Source organism: Nuphar pumila, chromosome 3 (genome assembly GCF_984573655.1).
Source record: "Nuphar pumila chromosome 3, dmNupPumi1.hap1.1, whole genome shotgun sequence".
NCBI lineage: Eukaryota > Viridiplantae > Streptophyta > Magnoliopsida > Nymphaeales > Nymphaeaceae > Nuphar > Nuphar pumila.
Window position 1 is genome coordinate 127,372,024 of NC_143251.1, and position 21,428 is coordinate 127,393,451.

The following is a 21,428-nucleotide window of genomic DNA, read 5'->3' on the forward strand; positions in this document are numbered from 1 at the left end:
CACTTTGAAAAAAATCACCCCTAGGGAGACTTCGAAAGTTTGGGGCTTTCTGAGAAAACGCACAGCTTTTGATGGGTTTCTGTGGGGCCCACACCCGCAGCGCAAACGTGGAGCTCCCTTTCCTTGGAAAAAAGAGCCCCAAAATGAACATTGGAACCCCGTTTTCCACTGTAATGGTTCTCATGGGGGGAGGACTCATCTTCCACGGTAAAAGCTACTACGGCGCTCTCTTCAGTGACACAAACGGCCCCTACTGTAACCAAGAATTACCCATTGTGTCAACGGGTTGGACTTCTGTCAAAAATAAAAGGGTCCGAATCTGGATCAGATTAAGAGTGCTGGTATCGAATTGGGACTCAACATCCTTCATAAGAAAACCATGCCGGGTTCAAATAAGGATTATATAGACCAGACTCGATAAAATAATACTTTATATATTTTCATTGAAAATTTATGGATCTTAATTGGATCTCAGGTCAGACCCAGGTTTAGGTTTGGTGTAAATTTTCATGAATCATAGCCGGGCCTCTACGGTTTCTGAATCTCACGGGCCCAACCCTATTAATCAGACCTGTTCCTTTGGTACCAGACCCTAACCCTAATGGATTCAGTACATGTTGAGACTAGGTCATACCCAACCTGTTGACACCCTTACTTATTATGCTGTTTTTTTCTTTTTTATATGGATTTGAATTGCCCATTTTGATATAGGGCTGGTAAAAGAGCCGAATGAACCAAAGACTGTGTTTGGGCTTAGCTCGTTTATTACAGGACCCAACTTAGGCTCAGACTCAGGCTTGTGTCTGGCTCGGCTGAGGTCAAGTGGGGTTTAAGCCTGAACCAGACAAACGGAGCCAAAGCTGTATCATCTAAAAACTTTTTTATGCTACTTTTTGTAGCTACTGACAGGGAAATTTGAACCAAGGTGGTCAGAAACTCTACTTGCATATAGGAAACTCGTTTCTTGATCAACCATTTTCGAAACTGAAAACCATGCATTTTTTAAACTTGTGAAAAAACAAATAAAAATTAAAAAACCTATTTCACATCGTGTGGAAAATAAACTTTATATGGTAAACTCGCTTCCTTTATTTGGGTAATGCATGGCTATTACTATATTTTTAGGGGTCACCGACTCACCAGTCACCACCAAGGCATCTAATTGTTACTGATATAAGCAATATGCTTGAATATTGTGTGTGAAAACATGTTAATAACCTTTTTAAAAACATGTTATATGCTTTACTGTAGAACACACACACACACACACACACATATATATATATATATATATATATATATATATATATATATATATAAGCAACACAATTTTTAGTTGATTGTGAAGGATACATAATATAACTGCCCCAATTATTGCCCCTCTGTATAAATAAAGATATTAAATGGACTCTTTTGTTTCACCCAATTCTCACATGAAAATGAGGGTTTACATATGAAACCCTCCACTTTTCATATGCAGGTGAAACAAACAAGCCAACTTCATTCTCTTGCAGAGTCTACATTTTCTTCCATGTTGACCATGCACTTACTATGTAAATTCATACACATACACATCTTAATAGATTTAGATATGCATTTTTTTCACACATGGGATGACCTTTCCTTTCTTATGGAGTCTTTTCTTATTTGTCAAACGACCCTTTTATAAAGTGAAACTGAACTTGCACCCGCCTATCAGTAGGACAATTCACTATTCAACCCAGTTTGTTTTCGAAAAACAGGTGTCACACATTATTCACATAGTGACCAAAATAAATGATTTTTTCAGTAACGCATGGCTATCACTATATTTTTAGGGGGTCGCCAGTCACCACCAAGGCATCTAATTGTTAGTAATATGCTTGAATATTGTGTGTGAAAACATGTTAATAACCCTTTTAGAAAACATGTTATATGCTTTACTGTGGAATAATGAAAAAGCAAAATGCCATTTGTGAGAGAAACTATTTTCCTCCCAACCAACTTTCATTATTTTTACCATTTCCAAGACGCAACAAAGTAACATTGGAAATGTGCATGCAGACGAAGACAATTAGGTACCCTTGTTATTTATACCGAAGGCCAAAAGACCCGTATTCTGCTCAAGCTATCCTACAGCCAGAAAGGGATATGGGTCATGGCCACATGGACTCTTGACTTGGTTTTTTTAGTGACAGAAAACCCTCACCAAAAGTGAGGAAAACCGATCCCTACGACTTGACTTGCCGTGTTTTTGCCTCAACTTAAGCCATTGAGATGTGTCACAGTAAATTAATAACCCCAATGTGGGTCAAAGTAATTTATAGGGAGGGCAGCCATATTGTAAGGCAGTCTAAGGCTCAATCCATCTTCAAAGCCTCCCATAAATGCCAAAAAGTTGCAACGTGACACAGGGGACGTCCCTAAAAAGAATATTTTGGTCATTTTGGTTTTCCTAGGACACTTTAGTCATTTCAAAATTTATTACGCATGCACAAGCAACACAATTCAAGGACAATTTACACTAATAATATTTAAAAAAGAAACTCCTTGCTCTTAACACCCCTTCCATCCTGGGGACAGCGTTTCTCTCTCCTCTCCCCTTTCTCTCTCTACCCTACAGTGAGGGGTCACCATTAAAGCAGTGAGAAACGCCAATGGTGGTAGTGATGGGACAGGGAAGATAACCAAACAGACCTCCCCAAGATCAAAAAGAGGAAGAGAAAACATCCCCACCTCCCCCTTCCCCTCCTCTCAACCCACCAAGAGGACAAGGGGAAGAGAAGAAGGCATATAAAATGAGTCTTCTGTGCGGAGAAGACTGTAGCAGTTTCGTAGATGAAACTGAGGGTGAGGCTCCGTCCCCATTGAGGGTCTCCATTGAAAACACACCCTCTTTGTTAATGATGGCAGATGAGAATCTGATAGTCTTGTTGTTGGAGAAAGAATGTCAGTTCTCCCCCAGAGAAGACTATCTCGACAGGCTTAACTCTGGGGGACTTGATGTCTCCGCTAGAAACGACTCGGTTGAATGGATTTATAAGGTTTTTCTTACATTGATTGGTTATTATTCTTTTTATATTCTGAGTTTTGTGGTTTTCTTTTTGAGTTATTGATGGGTTTCCTTTTTTCTTCTTCTCTGTACAGGTTATTGCTCACTACAATTTTGAACCGTTGACTGCTTGCTTATCTGTTAATTACTTAGATAGATTTCTCTCAGTATATGCATTGCCTGTACGTAATCACATAATCTGTAACCCATCCTTTGATTTTTTTTTCTTTTGGGGTATTTTTCTCTGTTTCTGAGATGGGTTTTTTTCTGGGTGGTTTCCTTCTGGTTGTGATAGGAAGGAAAATCATGGATGGTGCAATTGCTATCTGTTGCTTGTTTATCCGTTGCTGCAAAAATGGAGGAGACCAACGTGCCATTGACGTTGGATTTGCAGGTATTAATGAAAAAAAGGCATTTTTTTTATGGAGGGAATGAGTTATCTAGATATTGTGTATGAAAATTGCGTGAATTTGTTCTTTTTGTCTCTAATAATTAGATGGGTGAGCCTAAATTCGTGTTTGAGCCTCGAACCATTCAGAGAATGGAGCTACTCTTACTCAACACTCTTAAATGGAAGATGAATGCAGTGACTCCTCTGTCCTTCATCGGTTCCTTCTTATACAGGATTACACAAGAGAACCCACCTCCCGATTCTCTCGTTTCTAAATCGGTAGATCTCATCCTCACTGCAACCAAAGGTATGCATTGCTCTCTCTGTCCCAAAATTTTGATTGCAAGTTGCAAATTTTAGTCCTCTGCAATTTTATATTTTCATTCTCATATATCCTTCTCTTTTTGTTGGGATGGCAGGGATTGAGTTTCTTGAATTCTTCCCTTCAGAGATTGCGTTAGCAGCAACGATGTCGGCAATTGGTGAATCACAGACTCTGGATTTCATGGAGGCTGTAGATTCATGTTCTTCACATATCAACAAGGTAAATACAGGATTGAGAAATGAGAATCGATGCAGTTGTTGGTTTGTTTGGTTACATTGTGAGGTATTGATTGTTACCATAGTTGGTTCTTATGTTGAACTTCTGTCTGTACTTCATTTGTGGTGTGAGGAAACAGGAAAAGGCGTTCAAGTGTCATGAATTGATTCAAGAAATGCTGATGGTGAAGCAGTGGTGGAATGTGAAGAATGGGGCTTCTGGGTCTTCTGTACCAGGGAGCCCTGCTGGTGTGCTGGAAGCAGCAGCTTGTCTTGGCTATGAGAGCTCCACCAACATGACTGTAATTCTCATTTGAGGGGTCTAATAATGTGGGAGGGCCCGGCTCATCTCTTTGGAAACAATTACTCATCCAAGAGAAGGAAATCTTGAATTTTGAGCTTGTGGGTTCGAGGTATTGATTGTTGTGGGGTAGAGGTAGGCTGATGGTTAATTTTGAGCTTGTGGGTTCGAGGATAGTTTTTGTGAAGTTTTGTCCAAGCCCCACTAGAGACTGAAGAGAAGTAAAAAAGGATAAAAACATTTACAGCTTGATGGTCCATGTGCGAAGAAAGGCTCTCCAACAAGTTTTTTTTTTTTATGTCGTAGCAAAAACACAAGTTACCTACTGTCTTTACCCAAGAAAAGCGGACTGAAAATGCACGCCAGAAAACACTGGTTTTGTATCCAAAACAATTTTGATGTAAAAAAATAAAACTATCAGATCTTTGGATCCAGATATGCACCTTATTCAAAAGGTATATCTGGGTCTAAACACTACACACAACACAAAAGACGATTGTAGATACAGGTCAGAGGAACCGGTGCTCTAAAACCCAAAGAAAAATGAAATCCGATCCATTAGAGGGTGTTTTACCAAAATTATTCTAAGTCAGGAAACAGTATAGATTTTAGATTACAAAAATGATAGAATGCGAAAAAACTTTAAAAAAAAAACAAATAAAAATATCTTTTCAACGGCATATGTTATGTTATGTTGGAACCCTAGATTGACCTGGAAGTGCTCCTAAAAACAAAGAGAGAATGAGAGCCATGCAGTTTGTATAAATATTATTTAAAGGTCATCATTATTATCATAATATTATTATTAAAAATTTGTAATCATCAGCATTATCCGACACATACACACTGTGTATATATATATATATATATATATATATATATATATATATATATATATATATATATATATATATATGAGTAATGGGTTGGTGTTAAACTGCATGCTAAATGGGTTTTTCGGGCCCTTTTCATTTTATTTTTAAATTGTAACCGTACAGATGTGATAAATGTACTTGATTTTATGATTTTATAGGGATCTTGTAGCATTTGATTCCAACACGTGTAGGTTTTTATAAAGTTAAAAAATCAATGGTGTAACATTTTCGTAAATTTTTGAGGCTCCAAACATCATTTTTCATTGAAAACACATGATTCAGGCATGGATTCTTAGTAAATCGACGGTATCTGACACATTTATGGAGCTAAAACAACGCACCGGAGAAGCACGAAAAACCCATTTAGCATACTGTTTAGCACCAAATTGGTTTAGCACGGACCCATTTTCTTTTATATATATATATATATAAAGAGAGAGAGAAAGTAATGTGTAAGTTTCATACTATTTATCTTCCAAATCATTAAGACACTTTTAAAAGATATAGTTATATGTGTTTTTTATTCAATCTAAATGTATAGATGTTATCTTTATGTTTTATTTAGTAGAAAGTATGCATGGGTTTAAATCATTTTCATATTTAGATATGTTTTTAGCTAAATAAAAAAATTAAGGGTTCATGTTATACTAAAAACTGATTAACTAAAAATAAAGAATTATTGTTAAATTGATTCTATCCAAATCATGGTTCTTAGTGAATAAGCAATGATAACCATATCTAAAATTTTTAATTAAGCATTAAACACATGCAAGTTCTTTTTTTAAGGGGTTTGGGACAATAGATAAATGGTGTGAAACTTATAGATCTCTCTCTCTCTCTCTCTCTCTCTCTCTATATATATATATATATAGGGAAATAAAACCTATAAAATAGGCATGGCGTTAAATAAAACATGCTATTTGATTTTTTGTATTTTTTTTTAAAATTTGATTTACAGTTGAGATCTATATACTTGTTTTTATAGGAATTGCTTCCTGGAGCATTTGATTCTGATGCATGGATAAATTTTTATAATGTTTCAAAAATCAAAAGCCTACAATTTTCATAAATTTTTGAAGCGCCAAATATCTTTTTTTTTTTCATCCAAAATGCTTGATCCAAGTGTCGATTTCCTAATAAATCAATCATATTGAACACATCTATAGGGTTAGAATTAAAAAAAACATTGAAAATCCAATATTATATTTCATTTAGCACAGCGTTCATTTTGTAAGTTTTTATTTTCTTATATATATATATATATGTGTGTGTGTGTGTTAAGTGGTGCTAAAAAATGACAGTAAACTACTTTAATATTTGTCCATACACCCGTCTCAGTCGCCTGAGTGGTAGCAGGCTTAGAGAGAAGGTGCTGAACCCTAGGTTCGACTTCCACCAGCTTGTGCGTATGGATCAACAATGCTCTTTGGGTTGGTCAGCGGCATGAGCGTCCTGACTCGTGAGTGTGTGTCCTTCGTCGACTCCTCATGGCCATATATGCTACCAGTGTGTCATTTCTAGAGACTTCAAGCTGTTTCTGTCCGTGACCGGATTTTCAGTAATCAAGACTGCTCGTAAGAGTCAAAAACAAGAGTCACGAGTTTTCCATACTAATTTATTAGCAGAGAGTAACTGATCCGTGTTTGCCGTCGTTTAAAGGGCTTTTTAAAGGTTTGTTTCGAGTCTGACTGTATAGATGTGTTATTATAGGAATGGACTCTTGCAACGTTCGATTCCGGTGTGGGTAGGTTTTTATAAGTTTTGAAATTCGATGTTTTACAATTTTTATTTATGAATATCATAACTTAAAAAATCATGTTTTTTTATCAAAAAAATTAAGATCCAAGCATTGTTTCTAACAAATTGATCATGCCAAAAGCTTCTGTTAGTAAATAGAAGACTTGGAAGAAAATGACAGGAAATTTGGTGTAAAGAAATGTGAAATTGTTTGGGGGGTATAGGCCCTAATAGTTGGGCCACTGATTCAGCTGTATCGCCAAAAAAAAAAACAAAGAATATTATGTGTCAATCATAACTTAATACATGTTAAAATATTAAAATAATAATAAAAAATTATTTTTTGTATTTATTTAAAAAATAACCAATTTAGGGTAAAGCATATCGATTTTCTGCCGATAATGATATGCACCGATACTGATAACATTATATATAGAGATTCCCGGATTGCCCACCGTTTCTTCTCTCTCCTTTTCTTAGGGAGCATTTGCATGTCACGGAAAGTGAGTTTTTTCCGTGAAAACTCATCGATGAGCATACATTTTTTGCAGGGCCCACGATAACACCACAAACGGTGAAAAGTGCCATTTCTGCAAAAAACCATGGACAGTTATGCCATTTTACACGCTGCACGTGGGCTTTTCGCGAAAAGGGTTCCGATTCCATTTTTATGGCACCCCGTTCCTTCACATGCAAACACCCTTTCCTCGATGCTTTTTGAAGCCGTGTCACCTGCCCCGTCTCGTACTTTTACACATCTGACACTCACTCCTGCACCAACTTACCCTAGTTAATGCGGTCCCCCTCACCCCAGTCAAACTCGGGATCTCTCTCTCTCTCTCTCTCCGCCCATCAGTACTATTGTCACATGTTTGAATACCGACCCACGTACGATTCACGAATTGTCTTGTACCCTCTGTATTTGGTCATCTTACTTTGTCTTTTCACATTGGAGCAAGCAAGGCTGTTAGGGACACTGTTTCAATGGTGCCCCCTCTATTTGTTTTACTTATCTTATGAGTTGTGTGATGGCTATGTTTGCTCCTCATCTTTATATTCATTACGGATGGTTTTCACTCTGCAGTTAGGGTTTAGTTTCAAAGCAGTTGCGTTTTGGGTCGGTGGTGCTGTGGACATCAGTGTCTGGACCGTTTGTGTGGAAGTTGTCTGCAGGATGACAGGAACACCAGATTCGTGCATTCCCTGTTTTGTCTCCTTTGGTGCTGTGATCGATGCTCAACCGTTAAATGTTAACATGGTGTTTGGGGTTTAGTTGGAAAGACAAAAAAAACCCTAAAAAACAGTGGGACTAGGGATGCACAACAAACCCTCCTAGATGGAGCTATTTGTGAACATAAATGAGCCGAGCTTGAATAAGTCCAGGATCAGTGTGCATAAATGAGCTGAGTATGATCAAGTCATTGAACTCAATTAAACTAAAAAAGCTCACATAAAAAGTATATATGCAATATGTTTGCAAAATAAAACCAGAAAGTCATTGTTTTCTTAATGGGTAGGGCGTTAGTCTCTTCCTCCAAAGGTGCTGAGTTTTCTTGCTAGATAATAATCTAGGAGAATTTTAGTCATGTAAGCTTTTCTGAGTCAGTGTTGTGAGAGGGGTACGCCTCAGTACCTGAAGCGTACGCCTCAGAGGCGAGGCGCACGCTCAAGGTACTGAGGCGTTGCTGTGATGCGCTTAAAGTAAATATAAAAAGTTTCTAACCCAATTCTGAGATTTCTGGGTTAGAAGGAGCCATGTTCACCATAATAATGATGAAATGTTTCACTAGTGCGAGGCGTTGAGTGTGATGCCACATATTTTTACGATATTTTAGATAATACCACGGATACTTGAGAGTCTCATGTTGTGAGAGGCGTACGCCTCAGAGGCAAAGTGCAGGCTCAACGCCTCGCTTTGCCTCATCGCATTTAACAACCTTGTTCTGAGTCATAATAAACAAATTACACAATTTCGCATAATGAGGGTTGGGATAGAATCCCACCTTTTCAAAACCCTTTATAGTGGTAAACAAACTTTTTGGAACAACAGTCAAGTTTGGATCAGCTCGAGCTTGGGAGCAATCTGAGTCTGGACAATGTCGTTCAAGCTCGGCTGCGAGCTCGAGTCAAACTTGAACAAAGGCATTTTGAAGTGAGCCGAGTTCAAACATCTCAGGTTCATCTTGAACTTGGCTCGTGTGCACCACTAAGTGGGACTGTCTGCCTAAGTGCCTAGGCAGTGGAAAGGAGTAGGAATGTCAATGTCTTGGACCTTCATTGGACCCAGTTCAATTCAAACCCAAACCCAACTTTGAGGTGCTTATATGGGTCAATCGATCAAAGCCCTTGCTCGATTTAAGGCTGCCACAAATTATAGAAGCACAAATGAAATTCTTGAATGATGTGTAACAAGCAAAGGGCGCAGCTACTTAAATAAGGGTGTCATGTAGCCAACTTTGGAGTTCAATTTTGGGTAATGAATGTTGGGGCTTGTCCATTACATGTGGCCACTTTCGCATAATTCTATTCTTTCCGATTTTGAGCTTGTGTGCGAACACATTAATGTATTAACATTTGAGCTAGCCCTAAAATAAAATATGTGATTGCTCCTTGTTTCATTCCCACAATTTTTCATTTTATATGAAGTTATTTAACTTGAGGTTTGCGAGGCGAGGGGTACGATTATAAGGTAACTGCGGTGGTTAGTTGGAGATCTCCTTTACTCTCTCCCTCTCTCTCTCTCATATATATATATATATATATATATATATATATATATATATATATATATATATGGGTCTGTGCTAAATCCATTTGGTGCTAAACGACATGCTAAATGGGGTTTTCAGCTTCTCCGGTGCTTTTTATGCTGTTTCAATCCTAGAAATGTGTTGGACATGGTCGATTTACAAAGAATCTGATCAGGTTTGAAAATTTACAAAGATTTTAGAATGTTGATTTTTCAAACTTTATAAAAACCCACCCATGCGTCGGAATCAAGCCTTTCAAGAGCTGATCTCTATAAAATCAAGTACATAGATCACCTCTGTGCATTCAAAATTTAAAAATAAAATAAAAAGCTCAAAAACCTATTTATCCTGTGGTTTAGCACCGACCCATTACTCTCTCTATCTCTCTTTATATATATATATATATATATATGAAAGGGGCATGCGCTTGAGGATTTTTGTGCCTACCGAGCTTGGATAGGGGTTTTCATGTTGTTTTTAAAAAACCTAACTCTAAAGATGTGTTGATCAATTTGCTAGAAAAGCACACTTGGATCATGGGCTTTTTTTTTGAGGAAAAAATGTTTTTTTAAGCATTAAATAAAATTTTAAATTATGGACCGTTGATTTTGAATCTTATAAAACCTAACTTGGTGTTGGAATCGGATGATCCAAAAGTTGATTCTCAAGCATGCAGATCACATCTGTATGGTCAGATTTTAGAAAAAATAAAAACAATCTTTCCAAAGCTCGGTAGGCATGAGGTAGGCACAAAAAAGCGCCAGCACCTACCCATCACTATATATATGAGTCACTAGAATATGCGAACTAGAAATATGAGAACTAATGTGTAAACTATAATTTTCATGGATTTTTATTCTTTTCTCTTGAATCTAATAATATTGATGTGATCTACATGCTTGGTTTCATAAGAGCACACTCTTGAATAATCCTATTTTGATGCATAAATGAGATTTTTTTAAAACTTTAAAATCAATGGCTCATATTCTTCATAAATATTCAAGCATTCAAAAATTATATTTTCATCAAAAAACAAACAATCCAATGAATTTCTTTTTTGGTTCATATCGGTGACCCCAATTGTTTTGGGATGAAGGCGTAGTTGTAGTTGTTGTTGTTGTATCAAAAAACAAACAATCCAATGGTTGATTCCTAGCAAATTCATCATGTCAAGCACATCCACATGGTTGGATTTGCAAAAAAAAGTGTTGAAAATGCCCATATTTCTCTTTCTCATATTCTAGTGACATATATATATATATATATATATATATATATATATATATATATATATATATATATATATATATATTGATAACGATAGGTATCTCCAGCTCATGGAAACTTAGTTGCCATTATAGAAAGATCTCTTTAGGATAACCGTAGCTATCCTCTCTACTGTTTCCTCTTTATTCCTTTATATTGCAAAGTTATTTTTGGTGTGAGGCAGCTATATAAACCCTTGTAATCTGCTTGAGAGATATGAAAGAATAGAATAGAGCTAGAGCTTTCTCCCAATAAATATAGGTCTCAAAGATCGAACCACGTACATCTTGTGTCTGCCTTCTTTTTCTGATGCGTCTCATTTTTCATACTCGCATTATCATGGTATCAGAGCCAGAGATCTCTCTGTGCTGCATTAGATTGTTCATTACTAAGTTTGTACATTAGACTGCACACTATTCGTTTTGCTTGGCAGTTTATTTCTATCATAAGCATTAGTCTGCACATTGTTGAGTGCATCAACCTGCATCTGTCAGGTTTTCTGCAACAACATATTTTTTTGGCTCTCTACTCACCAGACAACACATTCTTGAGTGCATCAGCATGTATCTGTCAGGTTTAATTCAGATTGCACACTATTTGTTTTGTTATTGCTCGCATTTTTTTCCATGGTGAATCCAAGTCCTTCCACCTTGTCGACCAACAAACAATCTCAAGTTGTTGCGATCTAGGAACAACAAAATGCCTCTCTTAAGATCACGATTGTTCCTTTGAATGGTCAAAACTATACGACATGGGCTAAATCGACGTCATTTTTTATTAGCAGCAAGTCCATATTAGGACACGTGACTGGAAGAAAGCCAAAACCTACATAAGACGATCCCAATTTTGAGGAATGGCAGTCCAATGATGATATGGTGATGGCATGGTTGTTGAACTCAATGGAGCCATGTATTGTAGACAATTTTATGTATCTTGATTCAGCTAAAGTCGTATGGGATGCAACTAGAGACATCTATGGGCAGCTATATAATATAGCTCGAAGGTACCAACTTGAACAAGATATACATACATACATTGAAACTCGAAGGTTTGTCATTCAGTGATTATCTTGCCTCCCTGAGAGGGATGTGGGATGAGTTCAACTCGTATATCTCACCTATTACCGATGTTGTCTCCTTCAAAAAATGAAGAGAACAAGAGAAACTGTTTCAGATGCTTGCTGGCTTAGGGACTCAATGCGAGCAACTTAGAAGCCAAATTCTCATGGCACCAGAGTTGCCATCTTTAAGTGCTGCATGTGCTATAGTGATGCATGAGGAATCTAGGCGAAATATGATGAACTCTAATATCACTAAAAGTCAAGATGATGATAGGTCAACTCTTATTGCTCGCCCGGTTACTTTTCCAAAATATGAAGGAAAAAGATGATGAAATTCAAGGGTTTGAGTTGCAATGTGCCAAAGGAAGAAAACTTTATTGCTCCTATTGCAAGCGTGACAATCATACAAGGGAACAATGCTGAAAATTAAACAAGAAGCCAAACAACTTCAAAGGAGAAAATACTCATAGCAAGCAACAAGCAAACATGATGCAATCCGATTCAAAGGAAAGTAAGGATGATTTTTTAACTGTTGGAAAATTGAAACAAATTTTGTAGGATTATGGTCTCACAAAGAACAACATGGCAGAAATAGCAACAAGAGAGTCAAGTAATTATTCTTCATGTTCTTGTTTTGCTATATAGCCAAATGATACAAATGTTTGGATCGTTGACTCCGGTGCTTCCAATCACATGAGTGGGAAAGCCTCGTGCTAGAGAGAAATAAAACCTAATATATCTCTTAAACATGTTTCTGCTGTAAATGGATCGTTAATAAATATTAAAGGAGTAGGGAAGGTGGAACTGCTTGGTAGAACCGGCAGTGCTTTTTTTATGCCCACATTGGCTACAAATTTACTCTCTGTTAGCAAGATTACTAAAGCGTTAAATTGTAATGTCATTTTCACTTCTACTGAGGTTATGTTTCAGGATCAGATGATAGGGAAGACGATTGATAGAGGAACGGAGTCACGTGGTCTTTATATTTTTGAAAGAGAGAATAAAGCTTTTACGACTACCAGAATGGATGAAGGATGCCTATGGCATTGCATATTAGGGCATCCATCAAATCATGTGTTGCAAAAATTGAAATCTGAACTTAGTTTTTGTGATAAATGTGAAACATGTAGGTTTGCTAAAATGACTCGGCTACCATTTCCTATTTCTGAAAGTGTTTCTTTTCATAAATTTGATTTAGTTAATTCTGATCTTTGGGGTCCATCTCCAATTGTGTCGCACAATGGTTATAAGTACTATCTGACTTTCATCGATGATTTCTCAAAAGCTACATGAGTCTATCTACTTAGGTTTAAAGATAAAGTTTTTGATAAGTTTATAAATTTCTATATGATGGTGCAAACACAATTTAGTTACAAAATCAAAACTCTAAGAACTGACAATGGCACTGAATATGTTAATGAAAAATTCATAAATTTTAAAAGCAGTCATGGCATGATGCATGAGACCATGTGTGTAGGAACACCGTAGCAAAATGGGGTAGCTGAGAGGAAAAATCAACATCTTCTTAAGGTAACCAAAGCTCTTCTTTTTCAAATGAATGTACCTAAAAAATTTTAAAGCGATGTTGTGCACACAGCTTGTTATATTATAAATCATCTTCCTACACAATTGTTGAATTTTAAAACTCCCATTCAAGTTCTTAAAGATAGAGACCACTCAGTTTCACACTGTAAAACCTTTGGATGCATCGTTTATGTCTGGAAACACCCAGTTCATAGGAATAAACTTTAGCATAGAACCATCAAATATATGTTTCTTGGCTACTCACCTTCACAAAAGGGGTATAAATGCTATGATGGTCAAAGTCATAAAGTCTATGTGTCTCGTGATGTCCTATTTGAGGAAAGCAAGCCTTATTTTCTAGATTCTCAAACCAATGTTCAGGAAAAGATTACATTTGTTCCAACATTGCCCAACGTTGATCCACATAGTGAGATGACCATTAGAAATTATTCAATCCAAAGTGATGAAGGTCAAACCAAACTAAATATTGAATCCCTACACCATGATCATGAGGTCCAATTACACCTCAAGCTGAGGGGCATATATGTCATAAGTCCTCAACTTGTCTAAAATACAATATAGAGTATTCTTGGCAATGACCTTAGTGAATATGTCTGCTAGCTGTGCAGAACTGCTTGTGAAGGGAGTAGATATCTCTTTGCTTTGAACTTTGTCTCTTACGAAATGATAGTTTATTTCTATATGCTTTGTTCTTTCATGAAAAACTGGATTTGCAGCAATATGAATGGCAACTTGATTGTCACAATGCATAGGTATTGAACTTTGAACATTGAATCCCATTTCTTTCATGAGGGTCTTGACCCAGATCAGCTCACATGCTGTACTATCCATTGCTCTGTATTCAACTTCATCACTTGATCTGGAGACTACCTTTTGTCTTTTACTTCTCCATGCAACCAAATTTCCTTTGACAAAAATACAAAAGCCAGCAGTAGACTTCTTATCCAAAGCACTTCCAGCCCAATCAACATCTGAATACCCAGTAATATCAAGATGATTATTTCTTTTGAAGTGGAGACCCTGACCTGGAGATTTCTTGATATATTTAAGAATTCTGTCCACAGCTTCCATATGAACCTTTTGTGGCTTATGCATAAACTTGCTCACTTCACCTACAACATAAGAAAGATCAGGATGAGTTACTGTTAGATAACTGAGTTTACCCACAATCATCTGATATTACTTCACATTTTGAAGAGCTTCAGACTTGATTCTTTTGAGTTTGTGATTCACTTCTATATGTGTATCAATCGGCTTTGGCCCTAGCTTACCTGTTTCACTCAACAAGTCAATGACGTATTTCCTTTAGATAGAAACAATCCCTTCTTTGAGTGAGCAATTTCAATTCCAAGAAAATATTTCAGTCTTCCCAAATCTTTAATATCAAACACTTTTTGTAGGTATTCTTTTAATTCCTTAATCTCATATTTATGACTTCCAGTTACAATTATATCATCAACATATACCAGTATAATAGTAACATGTTTGTCTTTTCTTTTTTGTAAACAAAGAGTTATCAGAAATTCACCTTTTGAATCCTTTACCTTCCAATGTCTGGCTTAATTTTGCATACCATGCTCTAGGTGATTGTTTTAAACTGTATATAGCCTTCTTAAGTCTACAAGCAATATTTGAAATATTTCTGTGGGGGTGTCCAGGTGGCATTTCCATAAACACTTCTTCGGTGAGATCACCCTGCAAAAAAATATTTTTAACATCCAACTGAAACAAATCCCACCTTTGATTACACGCAATGGATAACAAAATTCTGAGAGTATTCATCTTTGCAACAGGTGCAAAAGTTTCGACGTAGTCAATTCTTTTGGTTTGAGAATATCTCTTTGTCACCAAACGAGCCATGAACCTCTTTATAGTCCCATCGCTTTTGAATTTAACCTTGTACACCCATTTGCATCCCACCACCATTTTGTCTCGAGGTAGATTCACAACTTTCGAGGTTTCATTCTTCTCAAGCGCTTTCAATTCTTCCTTTATTGCTGCTACCCACCTGTTGTCTTTACATGATGCTTCATAAGTTTTTGGCTACTGGTGTTCAGATATTTTGGCAAGATTGCCACATTATTTGGAGAAATTTTATTATACTGAACTTGCTTTTCAATCAAATAAGTCATAGCCAAATAAGTGACAAAATCTTGCAACCTACTAGGCATGCGAGTAGCGCATCCTGAGGATAATGATAGGTATCTCCAGCTCATGGCAACTTAGTTGCCATTATAGGAAGATCTCTTTAAGATAACTGTAGCTATCATCTCTATTGTTTCTTGTTTATTCCTTCATATAGCAAAATTATTTTTGGTGTGAGGCAACTATATAAACCCTTGTAATTCTGCTTGAGAGATATGAAAGAATAGAATAGAGCTGGAGTTTTCTCTCGTGGATGTAGGTCTCAAAGACTGAACCACGTACATCTTGTGTCTTCTTTTTTTGATGTGTCTCATTTTTCATACTCCTCGCATTATCATATATATATATATATATATATATATATATATATATATATATGAATCACTAGAATATGAAAACCAAAATATGAGAACAAATATGGGCATTTCCAACACTTTTTTGCAAATCCAACCATGTGAATGTGCTTGACATGGTGAATTTGCTAGAAATCAACCATTGGATTGTGTATTTTAGATGAAAAATGCGATTTTTGAATGCTTGAATATTTATGAAGATTATGAGCCATTGATTTTAGAGCCTTAAAAAATCTTGTTTATGCATTCAAGTGCAGGTTCTTATAAAACAAATATGTAGATCACATTCATGCATCAAAATCGGGCGATTCAAGAGCTGGTTCTTATAAAACCGAGCATGAAGATCACATCTGTATGGTTAGATTCAAGAGAAATTATATATATATATATATATATATATATATAGAGAGAGAGAGAGAGAGAGAATTGAAATATGAGAACTAAAAATATGGGCATTTCCAATACTTTTTTGCAAATCCAAAAATGTGGATGTGCTTGGCATGGTGAATTTGCTAGGAATCAACCATTGGATCATGTATTTTTTATAATAAATGTGATTTTTGAATGCTTGAATATTTATGAAGATTATGAGCCATTGATTTTAAAACCTTAAAAAGATCATGTTTATGCATCAAAATCAGATTATTCAAAAGGGGGTCCTTATAAATCCATTCTTGTAGATCAAATCCGTACAATTATATTCAAGAGAAAAGAACCAAAAATCCATGAAAGTATTTGTTCAATTAATTCTCATATTTTATTGATTATATATATATATATATATATATATATATATATATATATATATATATATATCACAATGGGCACGCTGAATTTTTATGTTTCAGACAATGTTAAATCTGACCCCAAAAATGTGTGTGCAGCAGAATAGATTTGCTAAGAATCAGTTGTTAGATTATATTTTTTCAATGAAAAATATGATTTTATGAGTATTTAAATTTTATAAAAATTCCAATTTTATAAGCTTTACAAAACTTTCATTACATGTCATAATGGGATAATGTGAAAGTCACCCTGAAGATCACATCTTTAAGGTCAGATTTCAAAACAAAAAACCTAAAAGTGAAAAAATTAAGATTGTTTGACCCTTCTTGCTGTTAGGACTAACCAATCACTATATATATAAATATGAGTAATGTATTCCTCAAGCCTTCTTTTTTGTTAGGTCTCATTAGGCCCTTTCAAAAATCATAGTTTTAAGTATTTTTTTCACATTTAACACCAGAGATATGATTTATAGGTTTTGTTTGGTCAGGACTAACTTTTGGATCGCCAGAATCTGACCTCTATACAAGTTTTTTCTGTGATCCAAAAGCAATGGCTATGAAGGTACCGGTTTTTCTTGCCTCAGAAAAACATGATCCAAAAGTCGCTTCCCACTAAAGCGAGCATGTTAAACACATCTAATGGTTCAGATCTATCATAAAACATTTAAAACCTATTCGGCAGAATAGGGCAAAATGAGAAATGGGGCCTAATATGTTTAGTTCTCTATAAATATATATTAAAAAATGCAAAAAGTAGAACTCAAAAATACGAAGAATTGATAAAGATACACTAAAAAAAATATAGTAAATGAGTTTGTTTGTCAATTCTTTTTCAAAAATAGTAGTCTAGATGGGGTCATTGACATTTTTTAGTGGGCCTGCCTACATCCTTAGTATCTATATAAATGGGTGTATCTTTCTCAATTCTCAGTATTTTTGAGTTTTAGTTTTTGCATTTTTAAATATATAATTATAGAGAACTGAACATATTGGCCTTATTTCTCGTTATCCTATTTTGCCAAATAGGTTATAAGTGTTTTATGATAGATCTAAACCGTTAGATGTGTTTAGCATGCTCAATTTAGTGAGAGTCAACTTTTGGATCATGTTTTTCAACAGAAAAAATGTTTTTCTGAGTCAAGAAAAATTGGTACCTTCATAGATCACCGACAAAACCTGTACACAAGTCAGATTCCGGCGATCCAAAAGTTGCTTCCCACCAAACAAAACCTATAGATCATATCTACAGTGCTAGCTACCATTTCTTATCCATATATATTTTTGAGTTCTTCTTTTTGCATTTTTAGTGGGCCTGCCTACATCATTAGTATTTTTTTAAATGGGTTTATCTTTCTCAATTTTTAGTCAACTCAAAAATACTAGCAAAAAGCATTTTTTAATGACAATGAATCCTCGTCCAAAACCACCTGCCTACATCCGAGGTAAATCCAGGGTGGGTTCACCGACACCTAAAGCCCTATTGAGCCCACCAATCAAAGCTACTCACACACCTAATGGGAGTCAATCCTGAGACAAAGGGTCCATGACCTTCTCCTCAGACCCGCTACCACTCAGGTGACTCAAGTGGGTGCAGGTAGATAGCATTATTAAAGGTCACATTCCATTTGAACATTCTTTTACTTAAAACAGGTGTATCCTTTGCTTGATCACATAGTCAAGTATGTTATGAAAATAAGTATAAAAAATGATGAAATTGTGAGGATTCAATTATGAACGGCAAGACTAGTACAAATGCACATTATGTAATACCTTAAGATTTTTAACCACTTGTAAAACATGTGCAAATTTTAATTTTTTTTATTAAAATCACCAGCGAAAACATTTTTAACTTTGGTTCAAAACCTAAAGCGAGTTACATTCCTTATAAAAATGATTATATTGATTTTAAATGTGAATAACATGACTCATTTAAAATACTTCAATTACAAAAAAATAAAGTATTATAAAACTAATACAACAATAATATGTATCCAAATTCAGTGCCTGAGAAAGAAAAATGATTGGTTCGTTAATGCCATCACTGCATCCCACATTCGAAGCTAAACCTATAATCACCAATGTGCCTATAAAATGGGTCAGTCTTGTAAAAGCCTAGTAGGTCTACACTAGAATACTTGGTGAGTGTATAAAACTAATACATGTAGTACATTAATGATAATATAATCTATTTAATCAGATATTCATGATATGAATCTATCATGGTACACATACATGATATATGTCAATAAAAAAATGCAATGCATTTAATGACAACATGACTAATTTGGTGTAATGTGTTATTCACCTAATAAGTCAACATATTTGTTTGTAGGTGTGATATGTCATTCACCTAATATATCAAATATTCATTTCAATCATACTGTGATCTATAGTCGATCCGAGTTCATTATTTAATCATACTACAATAATTAAATTATAGCTAAATTTATAGATTCACAACTGGCAATCTCAACCAGCTCATTCGATCATCACAATCCATCATAATCAATATATTTAACATGTTCACACTCACTGAGATTTATTGCATATTGAAACAAGTTCTCAATTAGATTACATGGTCTTGAAAACGTACATCCTTATAGGTTCATTCTTGCTAGACTCCCTAGTATTAGACTAATATACCTTAATAAAATCATCTTAGCCAAACTACTATCATTAGACATATAATTCCTCACAGGCTTATCTGGCTGGACTATCCAATCTTAGATATATTAAACCTCACAGAATGGTCCTCTTGATAATAGTTCTTCAACAAGTTATATTATCAAGTGGATTCTATTAACATATATGCATAAACACAATTGATCATTCACAGGGTTGATGACCACCAATTCAGGTACAAATATGTATACATTCAATATTCATCATATCATGAATAAAAGTCATATGACATTTCAATACGTAACCACACGTTGGCATATCAACAGGGTTTTGTGATCAATAGTTCCATGAATGAGCTTACACATATATCACATGCAATTATAACTTCATATCATGTGGCATTTTAACATCATATAAAAGCAAATCATCATATGCATGGATATTATAATATAGCCACATGTATATCGCATTTCAGATATTCATAAATTAAACTTCGAAACATGCATATATAAAACAAGTAAATCTAAATCATGCGTACACGAATCTAAGCATATGTATATAAAATATGAAATTTTATGCATGCATACGTGGACATGCATATTCCTTAATACAAATATCTAAGCCTCAAGCATACATATTTCCTACGTAGTTCAGGTTATACATATGCAATTTAAATCATACATACGAGCAACTTCATGCATGCCATACATGTATTCAACAATATACAAATTAACTTCAAATATGATATACACAGTTTCAACATAAATATATATATTTTATTTGTAAAACCACGCATGTGAGCATCTATAAAATTTAAATCATGTATTAGAATCACATAAATACCAGAGTTAATGTAAGTTTACACTACCTCAAAATCCATGCAATTTTACAGGGGCAAAAAATATTGAAAATGACAAACTTCTTTAATAATGAGCTCTCACACTTGAAAGCTAGCCCAATTTCATAGATTTAGAGAGAGTCTAATTAATTATTACTCTCAAAATCATGAAAACAATGAGCACTTTTACTCTAAAAAAATCAGCACAAAGGGAAAGAAAGAAAGAGAAAGAAGAAGAGACCGAGATATGAAAAATAAAAAGGGTGAGAGCCATTTTATAAGCAAGAGAGAGGGAGAACACAACGAGTAAAAAAGCATGGGAGAAAAACCATGGGTTGTAAAACAAGGGGTGGAAACCATGAAATGAAAATCATGGGTTAAAAAACAAAGAGTCAAAACCAAGGGGTTTGGGCTTTGGTTTTAGTAAGACTCATTCGAGTCTTATCAAATTCAACTCATTATATATAATATTAAGATTTGTCTAGTTATATATATACTCAAATTATTTGAAGATCCAAATCTGGATAACTTAAGATCCAGTGTATCCAATGTGCTTATTTAAAAAGTTTGAACTTGTGTCAATGCAAGTTGATCTTGGATCTCTACTGAGGTTCAGATTTAAATACCTCATATAGAACCTCATAAATTCTAATTAAATTTATTAATTAATAATAATTTACCGTAAATAAGAATAACTCATTAAATAATTGAAATTCATCAATGTAGATAAATATCCAAATATGTAAAATTCTTTATATTTTATTAATTTTTTTGAATATTATACATTATGTCGATCACTTTCTTTAGTATAGTTTTGTCTCCCAGACTCCCACTATCGTGAAAGGAGTTAAAATCTCTATCTTAGGGATACAACAAGTCAGTTACCATCACTGCACTTCTATTCCGTTTGCATGACCTTTCGAAGCCTAAAAGAGTACACCAAGAAAGCACTTGATGAACCTTGAAATTTTGATAGAAAATTAGCATGCTCAAATACTGTCTCTACTACAAATAAGAGACAAAAGTTTTCAACAACCTGATGCAAAAAAATAAAATTGAAAAATATGAAGAAATGAGAGAGTTAGAGTGAAAACAAGAAGTTGGAGGAATTTAAAGAATTCTGGCGAGGTTTATCTATTAGGGTGGCCTTTAATAATAGAGCAGAGACATAGTTGTCAATAGATAC

General features: G+C 35.0%; 1 protein-coding gene across 1 annotated transcript; it reads left to right on the top strand.

Annotated features, from left to right (window-relative positions):
- Positions 1–2,885: 2,885 nt before the first annotated feature.
- On the top strand, positions 2,886–4,508 carry LOC149843701 (cyclin-D4-1-like). Its single transcript, XM_090000955.1, has 6 exons — positions 2,886–3,023; positions 3,127–3,213; positions 3,327–3,425; positions 3,528–3,729; positions 3,842–3,966; positions 4,103–4,508. The coding sequence occupies exons 1-6, from the start codon at positions 2,886–2,888 to the stop codon at positions 4,277–4,279; spliced, it is 828 nt and encodes a 275-aa protein (XP_089857081.1). The 3' UTR covers positions 4,280–4,508.
- Positions 4,509–21,428: the final 16,920 nt, after the last annotated feature.

Bases quoted from the DNA above. Each gene is read 5' to 3' on its own strand.
- LOC149843701 (XM_090000955.1), top strand. From the start codon at position 2,886: ATGGCAGATGAGAATCTGATAGTCTTGTTGTTGGAGAAAGAATGTCAG. The intron at 3,214-3,326 runs GTACGTAATCAC...TGGTTGTGATAG, and splicing joins TCTCAGTATATGCATTGCCT to GAAGGAAAATCATGGATGGT. The intron at 3,967-4,102 runs GTAAATACAGGA...GTGAGGAAACAG, and splicing joins GTTCTTCACATATCAACAAG to GAAAAGGCGTTCAAGTGTCA.